Source organism: Musca vetustissima, unplaced genomic scaffold (assembly GCF_032173495.1).
Source record: "Musca vetustissima isolate MV318-11 ecotype Yass unplaced genomic scaffold, APGP_CSIRO_Mvet_v1 utg1398, whole genome shotgun sequence".
Lineage (NCBI taxonomy): Eukaryota > Metazoa > Arthropoda > Insecta > Diptera > Muscidae > Musca > Musca vetustissima.
This window is the reverse complement of record NW_026879249.1, coordinates 233171-248436: the sequence shown is the minus strand read 5'-3', so window position 1 is coordinate 248436 and position 15266 is coordinate 233171. Positions and strand designations below refer to the sequence as shown.

The following is a 15266-nucleotide window of genomic DNA, read 5'->3' as shown; positions in this document are numbered from 1 at the left end:
CAAAACTAAAATTATTTTTAAATATATAATATATATATATATATATATATATATAAAATATATATATATATATATATATATATAAATATATATATATATATGTGGTATGGAAAAAAAATTCAGACATAAAATTCAGCTGGGTAGGTCTTTGATACCACAAACATTTCCGATTGTATTCAGTTCTATATACTTCTTACAGTAATTTTGAATATATCAATTTTTTATAGTTTTTTATTGCCTGATTGCGATTGTATACCGATAGAAAAACCTGTTAATGGCCCCGTCAAACGGAACACAAATGCAATGGTTGATGATGGCGAAAGGTGTCGTATCCCATTGGACCTAATAGGTGTCACTGCACGAAGGCACATAATGCGGAATACAACATTGGAACCTGGAGATTTCGTTGACCAATGGGAACCCGTTCATTTCGAATGTATACAAAGTAATAAGACAATATATATGGGAACCTTATTATGTTTGGGCGGAGAATTTAATGAAACAATTCCTAAATGTCAAGGTAAGTGGAGTGATAACAATTCTAGAGATTTAATGTTGGCATTTTTTATATTATTGTTTTAAAGTACCGAAATTTAAAGTCTATTTTCCAAGGATCACATAAGTGGATTTTATAAAGATTTTTCAAAGGCTAATAAAAGCCTTAGTTTGATTATTATGATTCTTTCAATGACCAAGGGACCAATCATCAATCGTATCTTTAATGATGATTCCTCAGTATTTTTGTTCAACACAATTCTAATTCTGATTAGAATGTTCAAAACTAAAGTCATTTTTAAAATAATATGTGCAATATTCGTGATACGAAGAATTCCGTGCGTAGGCTATTTGAAATGTTAAAGAAATATATAAATAAATTAATTGTATAAAAAAATTGGACGAGACATCCTGGGCACTCCCGCTGCGGAAGTACCTGGTACCACATGCATTCTTAATTAATTTTATAGCAAATTCGAATAACATTATTTATTTGTTGCAATGCACATATCATCAGTATTGACAGATGGTGGCAAAAGGCAATGGGCCTGTAATAATCGCGATTATATACGGATTCAAAAACGTTGCAATGGCCCCGTCAAACGAAATACTAATACGCCAGCAGTAATTGATGACGGCGAAAGGTGTCGCATCTCATTAGACCTAGTTGATGTCACTGCACGAAGGCACATAACTGGGAATAAAACATTGGAACCTGGAGATTTCGTTGGTCTATGGGATGTCGTTTATTTCGAGTGTATACAAAATAATAAGACATTATATTTTGGAGGTCTATTATGTTTGGGTGTTCCTAAATGTCAAGATATGTTATGTGATAAAAATTCCACTGATTTAACGTTCGTTTTACAATCGATTTTGCTAGGTACTTTGGGTTATTATTGGGTACCAAATCTATCCACTATTATTTATAAATAAAGGTTCTAGCCATGTCCGTCCGTCTATTGTAATCATCTTCTAAAGGAATTGAGATAGGGTGCTGAAATTTTACATAGTGTTGTCTTTTGTCTGCAGGCAGGCCAAGTTCGAAGGTGAGGTATATTGGCTAACGTTTTGGCATAGCTCCCATATAAGGGTACCCCAATTTTCGGTATTTTGGGGTTTATTAGCGCGTTTTTCAATCGAATTTTGTGGTAGTCCCCATATAAATCCTTTTTTTTATAAAAATAGTTATTTGATTTGTTCCGCGTTTTGGTTCCAAGACTCTGTTGTAATTATTTCGCATGCGGAGGATATCTAGACAAAAGGCTAGAACTTTAGGTTCGATTATGAACTACATATGAACTATAGGCTAGCCCTCATATAATGATACCTACCGATTTTTGGGATTTTTTTTTTAATTTATCGTACAGAAATGTATTCTTATGCAAAAATTTATTTTCGAAATAGAGCTATATCAGTCCCCAAATAATATAGCACACCATATAATGATAGCTACAAATGTTCTGTAATTTCTAAATGATGTAATCAACATTGGTCCCGATTAAGGTATTCGTATTGAAACATCAGCTTCCACCCAACCCCCCGAAATAAATCCTGGGTACGTTGGTCATGGCCTCATATAAGTGTGCCCTTTAAATTGCAGTATTTTTGGGATGTTCCACTCTACCATGCGTCGCCAATGTCGGTCCACTTTTTGGTGTTTTTAGGAAATCAAGCATAAAAAGTGTTAGTCAGCGTTGCCGTGGCATAAATATAATAGGTTGTGCAAAGTTTGGTTCAAAACGGACTTTCCATTCGCCTGATATTGGATTTATAAATATTGTCCCTTTGTGGGGAAGCTACCTGAAGGAGTGGACTAATGTATCTCATATTCCTACTTGATATTGGCTTGGTTAAGATAATAGGTTGAACATAGTTTGGTTCAAATAGGATAGTCCGTTCGAATGATATTATACAATTAATTTTTTGCCCAATTTTGACCATTTAGTGCGGATGTACCAGAAGGAGCGGATCGATATTCCCCATCTTCGAACTTAAACTAAGTTTTGAAGAAATAATAAGATGTGCAAAGTTTGAATGGAATCGAAATTTTCTGATATGGATTTGATCCAAAGAATCATGGGATCTAGAACCAACATTTCGATTAGGCACATTTTCACCGTATCAAAATGTATAAACCCTCATTAGTCATAAGGCTGAGGGTATAAATATCCATTAAAAATTGTTTAAATTTGTATTTCGTGTACATTACGGTTTAAATAATCGCTTTATAGAAATGTCAGTATAGGTCCACTTTTTGCTATGCTCCCTATATTTTCATTTCAAGTACCTGCCAGCAGAAGTCTATTGTTAAAGAAGTGAAAAACTCGTATCGATTTTAGCGGATGAAGCTATACATATACAGTCTCATCTGCTTTTTGACAAGGTATCTAAAGAATATTACGGTGCGTCTAACATGTCAGGTAATTATAATGGAGTACAGAAGATTTTTAAATCAATTCAATTCAATTCATTTTTGCGGTATACATTCATTGTTCTTTTCACATTTTTAAAATTAAGTTCAAATGCAGCTTCAAAGATTCGAAATATATTTTCTAAAATTTTTGACATTTACACATTCTTTAGGAAATCCAAAAGGGTCTGCTACATTATGTAGAATATTTTGAGAAGCAAGTAAATCTTTCAAACGACTACATTCATATTATGAAACCAGTGAGCGGAGCAGTATAGTCGGACGGGGCGACCATACGATACCTTACGCAACTACCACGGAACTCAAATTTTCTGCGGATGTTTATTCCCAGCCTGGGCAATATTTCGTGATATTTGCACCCTCTTGCCCGATTAGAGGTAAACAGCACCTCTTCCTCACACTGACATATTTTCCGCATATTACGAGTATTCAGTACAGCTATTGTCCAGATTCCAGTCACCGTGGGTTGTGTTGTGATGTTCGGCTTTCATTTGTGGTCTATAGATCGACTCGAAAATAACACAAAAATTAAGTTTTCGGTCCACTTCATTCCAAAATTATTATCTGATCATCACCGAAAATTATAGGCGTTGTCCTTGACCATAACTGGAACCTCATGGAACATTTCAAAGCGATCAGCGCTATAGTTCCGCTCTCTAGAGTGATAATGGGTTACTACATAATATACGAATACAGAGATACCTGTTAATATTTACGTGTAACTCCCACGTCCGAGCACGTACAACAATATAATTGGTATTAATTTAAAGGTCAACCACTCCTCTTGGATATAATATAAACTTCTCGGGTCTATGTCATTCAGGGGTAAATATATACGCTATAGAATACAAACATTGTCATTTTTCACACAAAACTCAGGGTCCATTTCACCCGCTAAATATTGACCGATCTTTATGAAAACAGGCATGTTTATTCTTTGGCCCGATCCCCTTCTCCATATAAAATTTCGCGATGTTCGGGCCATTATTGCGGCCTCTGTAGCGACCAGAAAAATCGACAAAAATTTAGTATTTGGTCCATTTCATCCCCTAAATATTAACCGATCTTTCCCAAAAACAATAGGGGTCTTCATTGGCCAGAACCCATCCTACATGCAAAATTTCGTGAAGATTGGTCCATAACTGTGGCCTGTATCGTGTTTACAAATTATAATGGACAGACGGACGGACACACATGTCTAGATCGACTCAGCTAGTCGAGATATGACGATCGGTATACTTAAAGGTGGGTCTAGGACCAATATTTCACGGTGTTACAAACTGACAACATAGTTGTGTAGGGTATAATAACATTATATACTTATTTTATTAATGTCGAATATATTAATATATTTTTGTTGCAATGCACATATCATCAGTATTGACAGATGGTGGCAAAAGGCAATGGACCTGTAATAATCGCGATTGTATACCGAAACGTTGCAATGGCCCCGTCAAACGAAATACTAATACGCCAGCAGTAGTTGATGACGGCGAAAGGTGTCGCATCTCATTAGACCTAGTTGATGTCACTGCACGAAGGCACATCACTGGGAATAAAACATTGGAACCTGGAGATTCCGTTGGTCTATGGGATGTCGTTTATTTCGAGTGTATACAAAATAATAAGACATTACATTTGGGAGGTCTATTATGTTTGGGTGTTCCTAAATGTCAAGATATGTTATGTGATAAAAATTCCACTGATTTAACGTTCGTTTTACAATCGATTTTGCTAGGTACTTTGGGTTATTATTGGGTACCAAATATATCCACTATTATTTATAAATAAAGGTTCTCTTTTTCGGATAGGCTCCTTTTTCAACAAAATTCTCTGTAATTCAGCTTCGTTTTTATACCCTCCACTAAAGTATGGAGGGTACATTAATTTTGTCATTCCGTTTGTAACTCATCGAAATATTCATATATATATATACAGTGACGAGCAGAAATGAGTACATGCTTGTACATTGGACACTTTTTACGTCATAAAAATAAAAATATAAAAGCAAATTCCAAAATTTTGGTTGTATTTTATAATGTATTTCGTACCTAACAAATCAACCTAAAGTTAAAGAATTTAACTCTTTAATTTCTAAGAAAAAACTGAGAAAAGTAAATCAACCCCAATGTACTCACTTTTGCACTTTTGAACAAATTTGCAGAATTTGAATATTTTTATTAATTATACCGTAGTTTTATATTTTTAATGTATCATTTATGCAATTTGACATATTTTCAACCAATTTTAGTAAAATTTCATTGGAATTATTCTTCCAATCACCTCAGATCCACTACCAAAGTTCGTCTAAATTATTAGGGGCTGATTGTTACTGTCCCACCTCCCTCTTTGCGATTGGCTCCAAATTATCGTTCGAATTGATGTCGAAGCTGTGTGCTGACCACTGTGTTAATTCAAAATTTTGCTCACGAAGTTATTCTCTCACGAATTTTGACGTATATCTTTGATCACCGTCCTGCACATAATAAGTTCTTCTACAGAATAGGCGTACTTAGCTACCTAAACTGACTGATATGACTCTACAATGATCTAAATGGACTTCTTTTATTATTATATTGTCAATTTTTTTTAACATCGGTCCAGGACCCACAAGTTAAAGCCTACGCACACCATGGCAATTCCTCAACCGTGCTTCACATGGGGCTTTTGAATTAGTTTTCATCACCAATAATGCTTATCGTCGGATTGAAAACGATTGAATTTGGATTCGTCAGACCCGATCACACGTTTCCAGTCGGCCACAGTTCAACTTTTGGTCTAGTTGAAAAGTCTTTACCCTTATTTTGCAGTTTTTTCCTATAATACAGGTTTATAGTCATTTTTTAATGCTGCTATATCCAATGTCGGGAAGGGCTCTTCACGCCGTTCAATGACTATCAGGTTTGACGAGTACTTACGAAGCATATTTTGGTGTTAAAACTTATCAAATTACATTTCCCTTATCATTAGACGTGGGTCCACACATCTTATAAGCGGTGTACGACCTCTAATTTGAGGTTTGGGAACAACGGAACACCGTTTTTGTACCCACATGACCAATAATTGACACAATTTAAGTCCCTTGCAATTTCCAGGGTAGAACAGATTTTTCCGAATGTCCTCTTCAGTGGTTATTATATATATTTCTTCATGAATTATTATTATTAGTTATTTATTAGATTTTTGTTCAAAACTTTGTACAACTTTTTAGTAAACGGGACTTAAATGATGTAAAACTTATATATTTTCTTAAAAAAACTAATGAAAACCAAAAAAAGATTTAAAAAAACGTGATTTTAAATTCCTTTTATACACATTATTAAAAAAAATTCAGACGTGCAAAAGTGAGTACATTGGGGTTAATTTCGTTTTCTTTATTTTTTCTTAGTTATTTTTAAGAGAAAGATTTTTAAATTTGAGTTGTTTTGTTTAGTACAAAATACCCAATAAAATGCAACTAACATTTTTGAAATAGCTTTTTTAGTTTTATTTTTATGACGTAAAAAGTGTCCAAAATTCAAACATGTACTCGTTTCTGCTCGCCACTGTATATATTCTTGATAAGAGTAAAATTCTAAGACGATCTAGCCATGTCCGTCCGTCTATTGTAATCATCTTCTAAAGGAATTGAGATAGGGTGCTGAAATTTTACATAGTGTTGTCTTTTGTCTGCAGGCAGGCCAAGTTCAAAGGTGAGGTATATTGGCTAACGTTTTGGCATAGCTCCCATATAAGGGTACCCCAATTTTCGGTATTTTGGGTTTTATTAGCGCGTTTTTCAATCGAATTTTGTGGTAGTCCCGATATAAATCCCTTTTTATATAAAAATAGTTATTTGATTTGTTCCGTGTTTTGGTTCCAAGACTCTGTTGTAATCATTTCGCATGCGGAGGATATCTAGACAAAAGACTAGAACTTAAGGTTCGATTATGAACTACATAAGAACAATAGGCCGCTTTGGGCCTAGCCCTCATATAATGATACCTACCGATTTCCACTTCAATTAAAGATAAATGAAAGAAATTTTTAGTCAAATCGGTCCCTCCATTCTCAAATTGATGAGTTACTATAAGTTGTTTACATAATTTTTTAAGTAGATTTAAATTAATTTTACTTCAATTTAATAAGTTTTTTTTTCGTTTGAATCCCACGCGCTATTCACGAAAACAGGTTATGTATGCACCAAATCTCTAATCGGGCAAAACGCAAAGAAACTATACGAACTTAAAATTAAACAGAAATACTCCTCACACCCCATAGAGCATATACATAAAGTTTGGTCAAATTCTGTGCAGTGGTTCTTGAGTTACGGTGCAAAAGCACAAAACAACTAAATATTGCGCCATCTGTCGGATGAACTTCAAACTACACAGAAACACTCCTCACGCACCATAGAGCCTGCAAATAAAATTTGGTCAAAATCGGTGCAGTAGTTTTTGAGTTTTGCGATAACGAACATACACGTAATTTGTATATATATTTTTAATATGCAACACATTTAATATATACGCAATACATTAAGAGTAATGAAGTTATATATTCTAGTGAGCTTAATGAATATTAAATATTGTCCTTAGTTCTAATACACTTTCACGATTAGTTATGCTTTTCTATGTGTTTTCTATTAAACATATAAAAAATTATAGTTATTTATATTAATATAATACATTTTTTTAAACTTAACCATCTACTCATCTCATATTTGAGGAAGGCATAATTAGACTTTTTATTTTCGAGAATGAAATATATCGGCTCGCATTTAGGCCTAGCCCCCATATAATGGGGGAAACTTCCCGATTATTTGTTCAAGACCAATATGGATATATGGTTAGATTTTTAATTTGTATGTTGTCGGGGACCAAACTGCGGGGATCTTTTAAAATATTATGTGTAGAATCTACAGAGCTACACACATAGAGAATTTAAATATTATTTATAGCACGAATATAACTTCTAGGCGATTGGTACTAGCATCAATAGAGCTTAGAGCGTGGATTTAAAAAAAACCAGTAAGGAAAGTAGTAAAGTTGGGCTGGGCCGACTATATGATACCCTTCACCACTTTGGGTATATTCCACATATGTATCCAGCTTAGCAACATCATTTTAGACATAATTCAGTACTTCAGTAGTGTTGGCGGTTTATTTGGGATACCATTTGTATTTTGTTTTTATAAAAAATAACTATTTATTAATGGGGAATGTATGGCATTGATTGCCGAGGGGTAAGGCAGGGAAGACTATAGTTTCGGATCACGCCACTGATCCTCATCAGTTCCCTTAGATTTTTGTTGGGATATTCTCCCCAGAAGCTATTGCTTCTATACAAAAAACCTTTCAAACCCAAATGTCTCTTGTAACAACGCGAAGTACTTAGCTGACCAACGTACCCTATACCAAAATTCGTGCAAATCGAAAGATATATAGGGACTTTGGTGCACCAATTACATGAAATCGGACGAAAATATATATGGGAGCTATATCTAAATCTGAACCGATTTTCACGAAACTTTGCAACATCATTCTAGACTTAATTCAGTACGCTATGCCAAAATTCGTGCAAATGAAAAGATTTCCAGGGACTTTGGTGCACCAATTACCTACAATCGGGTGAAAATATATATGGGAGCTATATCTAAATCTGAACCGATTTTCATGAAACTTAGCACAAATTATTACAGACCCAAATGTCAGTACGCTGTGCCCAATTTCGTGCAAATCGAAAGATATATAGGGTCTTTGGTACACCAATTACCTACAATCGGGTGAAAATATATATGGGAGCTATATCCAAATCTGGACCGATTGTCACGAAACTTTGCACACATCATTCTAGACTTAATTCAGTACGCTATACCAAAAGATTTCCAGGGACTTTAGTGGACTATTTACCTAAAATCGGGCGAAGCTATATATGGGAGCTAAATCTAAATTTGTACTGATTAACGGACGAAAATATATATGGAAGCTATATCTGAATCTGAACCGATTTTCACGAAACTTAGCATACATCATTCTAGACCTTATTCATTACGCTGTGCCAAATTCCGTGCAAATCGAAAGATATATAGGGACTTTGGTACACAATTTACCTTAAATAGGACGAAGATATATATGAGAGCTATATCTAAATCTGAACCGATTTTCACGAAACTTGGCATACATAATTCTAGACCTTATTCATTACGCTGTGCCAAATTTCGTGCAAATCGAAAGATATATAGGGACTTTGGTACACAATTTACCTTAAATCGGACGAAAATATATATGGAAGCTATATCTGAATCTGAACCGATTTTCACGAAACTTAGCATACATCATTCTAGACCTTATTCATTACGCTGTGCCAAATTTCGTGCAAATCGAAAGATATATAGGGACTTTGGTACACAATTTACCTTAAATAGGACGAAGATATATATGGGAGCTATATCTAAATCTGAACCGATTTTCACGAAACTTTGCACACATCATTCTAGACCTTATTCATTACGCTGTGCCAATTTTCGTGCAAATCGAAAGACCTTGGTGCCCCATTTACCCTAAATCGGACGAAAATATATATGGGAGCTACATCTTAATCTGAACCGATTTTTCCCAATTTCAATAGGATTCTTTCTTGGGCCAAACAAAGGAGCTGTGCCAAATTTCATCCAATTCGGATCATAAATGCGACCTGTACTTTGTTTACAATTTAACATCTACAGACGGACAGACGGACGGACATGCATAAATCGACTAGAACGAGATTCTATGCATATTCTCAAAAGGAACCATGTGTCTATCTCGTTTCCTTTTGCCTGTTACAAACATACGCACAAAGACATAATACCCTGTACACAGTGTGGTGGAGGGTATAAAAACGACTAAAAAAAGATTATTAAAAAAATGAACAGATAGTTATATCAGTTTATTTTTTTTAGATTAACCTTTCAACAATCAATACAATTATAGGTGTATATTTTAATTACAAATTTCCGTGTTTTATTAATTTGTTAATTATACACGTTTCATTATACAGTGGTTTGTGGAACCCGGATGTTGGAGGGTCTCTCAACGATATACAACGTATATACTCCCAGCGGTCATTTGGTGGAACCGTCCCTTTATAGATATGGTATACCTGTAGGCAGTAAAATTGAAGTTCTTTGTGCCTCTGGATATAGACGCAAACGAACATCTAGATTCGAATCGAGCAGTAACCGTCAAATTTTGAAATGCCTATCAGATGGTACATTCGATCAGGAACGAAAACCTTGTGAACAATTATATAATTAAACGTCTATTCATTAGCCTTGTTCGACCCACATTGGAATACGGCTGTGTACTTTGGAGCCCATTTTATAAAAAATTCTAATTTCCCATTTTATAAAAAATATTCTAATAAAATAGTATCGGTTCAAACCCAGTTTCTTTTATTTGCTCTTAGGGGTCAACCTTGGAATCCATTTGAAGCACTTCCAACGTACGTTAACCGTCTGAAACTGATTGATCTTCCAGCTCTAGCAAGAAGGCGATTAATGCTTAGAGCAATATTTATAATAAAATTGTTACGTGGACAAATTGACTCAAACTTTTTAACCGGTGAAATAAAATTTAATTCCCTCCCGTAGAACAAGTAATTATTTACCTCTTAACTTATCCCTAGTTAGACATAATTATGAACTAACTAATCCACTTCGCGCTTTATGTGAAATTTATAATAATTTATATAACAGAGTATCATTTTCTGACGCCATTCATGTAATAAAAGAACTCTTATCCTTATGAGCTATCCAAAATAGATCAAATATATATGCCTTTTTTACAAAGTCAAGATGTTGCTAAAAATTTACGTACTCTAAAACCAATTAAACTTCCAGGTCCAGATGGTATACCTAGCATAATTCTCAAATATTGTTCTAACACTTTAGCAACGCCTCTTACGTTGCTATTTAATCATTCCTTAAATTTTGGTTATTTTCCCACTATATGGAAGAAATCTTTTATAGTACCGTTGCACAAGTCTGGTAGTCTATCAAACGTCTCAAACTACAGAGGAATTGCAAAATTAAGTGATATCCCAAAATTGTTTGAAAAATTAATTACTGCTGTTATTTCTCACAAAATTAAATCCATTTTAAGTCCATATCAACATGGCTTTCGTAGTGGTCTTTCAACTATAACAAATCTTATAGAGTTTACTTCAATTGTAATAAAGGGATTTGTTCAGCGAAATCAAACTGATACCATTTATACAGATTTTAGTAAAGCTTTTGATAGGGTTAACCATGAACTCTTATTATATAAATTAGATAATATGGGTTTCAGTATAAACTTAGTCAAATGGATATCATCTTACTTACAAAATAGATCACAGCTAGTTTTGTTTGAAGGATGTCTCTCAAAATCGATTAACGTACCTTCAGGTGTTCCACAAGGAAGTCACCTCGGACCGGTTCTTTTTCTATTGTTTATAAATGATTTGCCAACTTCTGTAGTACATTCTAAATTGTTAATGTATGCAGATGATGTCAAGTTATTCATTACCCATAATTCTGAGAAACAATCCATTTTACTCCAAAATGATTTAAATAACCTTTTTCAGTGGTGCAGATTAAATTGTATGGATTTAAATTTGAACAAATGTAAACATATGTGTTTTTCTATTCTAGAAATTCTTCATTGGCGAGGCAATACAATATTAACGGTTCGGTTTTATCAACAGTTGAAACATTCGTGGATCTTGGTATTTTAATGGATCCAAAGTTAAACTTTAACAATCATGTTATTTCTATGGTAAATAAAGCATATGGTGTATTAAGTTTTATAAAACGTTGGGCCAAAGAATTCTCGGATCCTTATATAACAAAACAACTATACACGTCTCTTGTTAGACCTATATTAGAATATGGTTCTGTTGTATGGGATCCTCAATATGCAATATTATCAACTATTACATGTAGATTTTCATCGCACAAATTATTCTATGGGACATCCACTCAGTAAAATTTGTATTGATTTTAATTCTCTAACGTAGATTTTAGCAAGAATGTTGAATTTATAAAATCTAATATAGTTGTATTTTTAAATGAGTAGTGCAACTTAATAATAAACTGGCTGTTGGAGTAGATTCTGTAGCTGGTTTTCTATTCCCTTCTCACATTCCACCATGATGCGGATTATGGTGTGTACGCGATCCCTACGAAAGGGGAGATCGCCCCCTCGGTCGGCAGGGGTGGGAAAGTGAGGCGTGGGAACGTTCGAAAAAAAAGTTGGTTGAGAATAAATTACAGTTTATATGTGGTGGTTCAATAATCTCACCACGAGTTCTTATATCAGGTATGTTCAAATTTTTTATCATTTAATTGTTATCGAAACATTTTTTATATATTTTGTCCTTTTCTTGTAGCTGCTCATTGTTTTTGGAATAACAAATTGAAGCGATTGGAACATCCGGATAAATTTAAATTCGTTGCTGAGACGGAAAGGAAATCATTTGACGACATTCAGGAAAATCAAGTTCAAATGAGAAAGGCCGTAATGTTTATCGCGTCTGCAGAGTAAGCAAAATATATATATTTTTTTAGAATCGGTTGCTAGAAATTAATTTTTATTTGTTTGAGAAACAGCATTGGGAAACGTTCGCGCTTTCTTAACATTCCCGTATTTTTATTTGGTTTAATTCAAATTTAATACAGTCCACAAAATTATAACACCGATTACCACGGGATGGTATTTATGGCCGACGTTTTATATTATATCATAATGCGGACATTATTCGAGTTCGGTATTGACAATAGATTTCTTCAGCTAATACTCTGCATATTTTCTGCATTTTTACTTCCTACTCGACTGTATTGAAGATGTATTTTCATATAGAATATCTCTAAATATTCGTCGGACATACCATTTTAAATTTAAATTTTAATATTAATATTACATTTTTTGCAGTTTCCAAGGTATACGAACTAAAAATTTCGCAGATATTGCCATCATCAAATTCATTTATAATGAAAATGTATCAGCGATATGTTTTAAACATTATACAAGAACCGCCAGTGATATTGTACCAACAAACATTACCGGCATTGTAACCGGTTACAATGAATTAAATAATAAATTTGAACGAGTATCTATGACCACCCAAGGATACTATGAATGCATCCAAGAAAAATCTATAGGCGAAACTTTGTCCGAGGATAAACTCTGCCTGCACAATGATTACAGTGAGGGCATTTGTCGTGGTGACAGTGGTGGAGCATTTGCTCAGAAACTAAGAGTCGATATTCCAAAACGAGAGGAGCTATTCTATTTATTGGGCATTATTAGTTCCACTCCGGGAACAGAAAATGAATGCAAGCGCTCTGGTTACGTGCCAGTGACAAATCCCAAATTCATGCGTTCGGATTTGTATGAAATATTCTCCAAAGAAATTAGTAATGATCAACAACTCTTTCAGAATGATTAATAATTCCAAATAGAGAAAGTATATATTTTTCTAAACAGCACACAAGACTTATTTGCACTTATTTGAAGTTATATAAAAAATAAAAATAAAAATCCATATTATCAATTGCATTTATCATTATTTTATGTTTACAATTTAACACGGACAGACATGCATAAATCGACTTAAAAAGTGATTCTATGCATATTTTCAAAAGGAACCATGTAAATTCTAATTGATTTAAAGTAAAGTTTACACCCGTCATCTGACACGCTGCAACACAGCTCGCTGTCTAAAATGGCATCTGAATGTGACAAAAGTTTTCGAGGCATTTTTTTAAGGAAATCGGACGAAAACATATGTATGAGTTCTGATTACATCTGAACCAATTTCAACAAAACTCAATAAATGTGATTATACCCTGCACCACAAGGGGGAGTGTCTATGAAATCTGTTATTCCGTTTGCAACACCTCAAAGTATTCACCTGAGAACCTATGAAGTATATAGATTATCTGTCTGTCTGTTGAAATCACAATAGAGCTCGCAATATTCAATATGCACCTACATTGCTATTATCACTGGGTTAAGAATCTTCCTACTAAAAATTACGAATATTGGTTCATTATTTAGAGTAGCCCTCATAAAAGGGTATATCCCAATATTCAGTATTTTAAAGCTTTTGGGCACATTTTTCAACCTAACTAGCTGTAATTTGATATGGGGGGTTCTCACAATATAGCAAATCTTCCTACCAAATATTATCAATATTTGACCACGTTTTAGCGTATCCCCAATATAACGCTCCATCATAAATATTTCGGTATTCTGGGGAGTTCCAACCTAATTGGCTGCTATTAAATTCAATATTTCGGTGCGTATTCTTTATTCTGGAGGGCACTCCCACATCTTTATAAATTAATTATTTCAGGCGACATTGCTTCCCGGGCTATTTTCAGGCTTCAAATTCTTCTTCGCTGTCTTTTTTTCTGTTTATTTTTAAGTTTGTGATCTCCAAAAAATCAAGCTGAGAAATTTGTGAAACCAAAGAGCCGGAAATATATTATTTGGAGTCGGAAAATAGTCTGAGAAGACTTGTCGTCTGAAAGGGTGTTTTGGTTTTTGGAGCTACCCAAATTTTGTCCAGCAAAAACACATTACTCCATAACTACAAATTTGGACTTATGGCGAATTTGACCATCTGTTTTCTTAATGTACTCGTCAGGGGTTGTCATCCCTATAATAAAAAACAGTAAGGAAAGTTCAAAAGTCGGGGCCGACTATATGATACCCTTCACCACTTTGGGTACATACAAGAGAAGCTAATATACAATACAATATCCTTTGAAATAGAATCGAGCGAAGTTAAATATGTGACCCACATAGATATTTGAATATATTAAAAACACATACCATTTTGAAATTTATGAAAAATCCATGTCAATCGGGGAGACTTGGATTCTTTGCTCTGTTTGTATGAAATAGAGCAAAATTGTTTCTTTATATATGTAAATTTGGACCTAATAGTTTAACCGTTGTTGTTGTCTCAGTTGGACAAATATTGGTAGTTTGGTGCACCATTTACATAAAATCGGACGAAAGTATATATGTGAGCTATATCTTAATCTTAACCTATTTCCACAAAACTTCTCAGACATTAAACTGGACCTATTTTAGTACGATGCGCAATATTTTGTCTCAATCGGATATTCCTTGTGAGTTTGGTGCACCATTTAGCTAAAATCGGACGAAACTATATATGGGAGCTATATATAAATCTGAACCGAATTGCAATAGGGTTCGTCTTTGGGCCAAATAAGTGATTTGTGCCAAATTTCATCCAAATCAGATTAAGAATGCAACCTGTACTTTGTTTACAATTTAAAATCAACAGACGGACGGATATGCAT

General features: G+C 34.1%; 1 protein-coding gene across 1 annotated transcript; it reads left to right on the top strand.

Moving 5' to 3' along the window:
• The first annotated feature begins 372 nt into the window (after positions 1-372).
• LOC133324067 (uncharacterized) lies at positions 373-13378 on the top strand. The gene is made up of 3 exons (XM_061532953.1): positions 373-520; positions 12320-12470; positions 12862-13378. The coding sequence occupies exons 1-3, from the start codon at positions 373-375 to the stop codon at positions 13376-13378; spliced, it is 816 nt and encodes a 271-aa protein (XP_061388937.1).
• The last annotated feature ends 1888 nt before the right edge of the window (positions 13379-15266 follow it).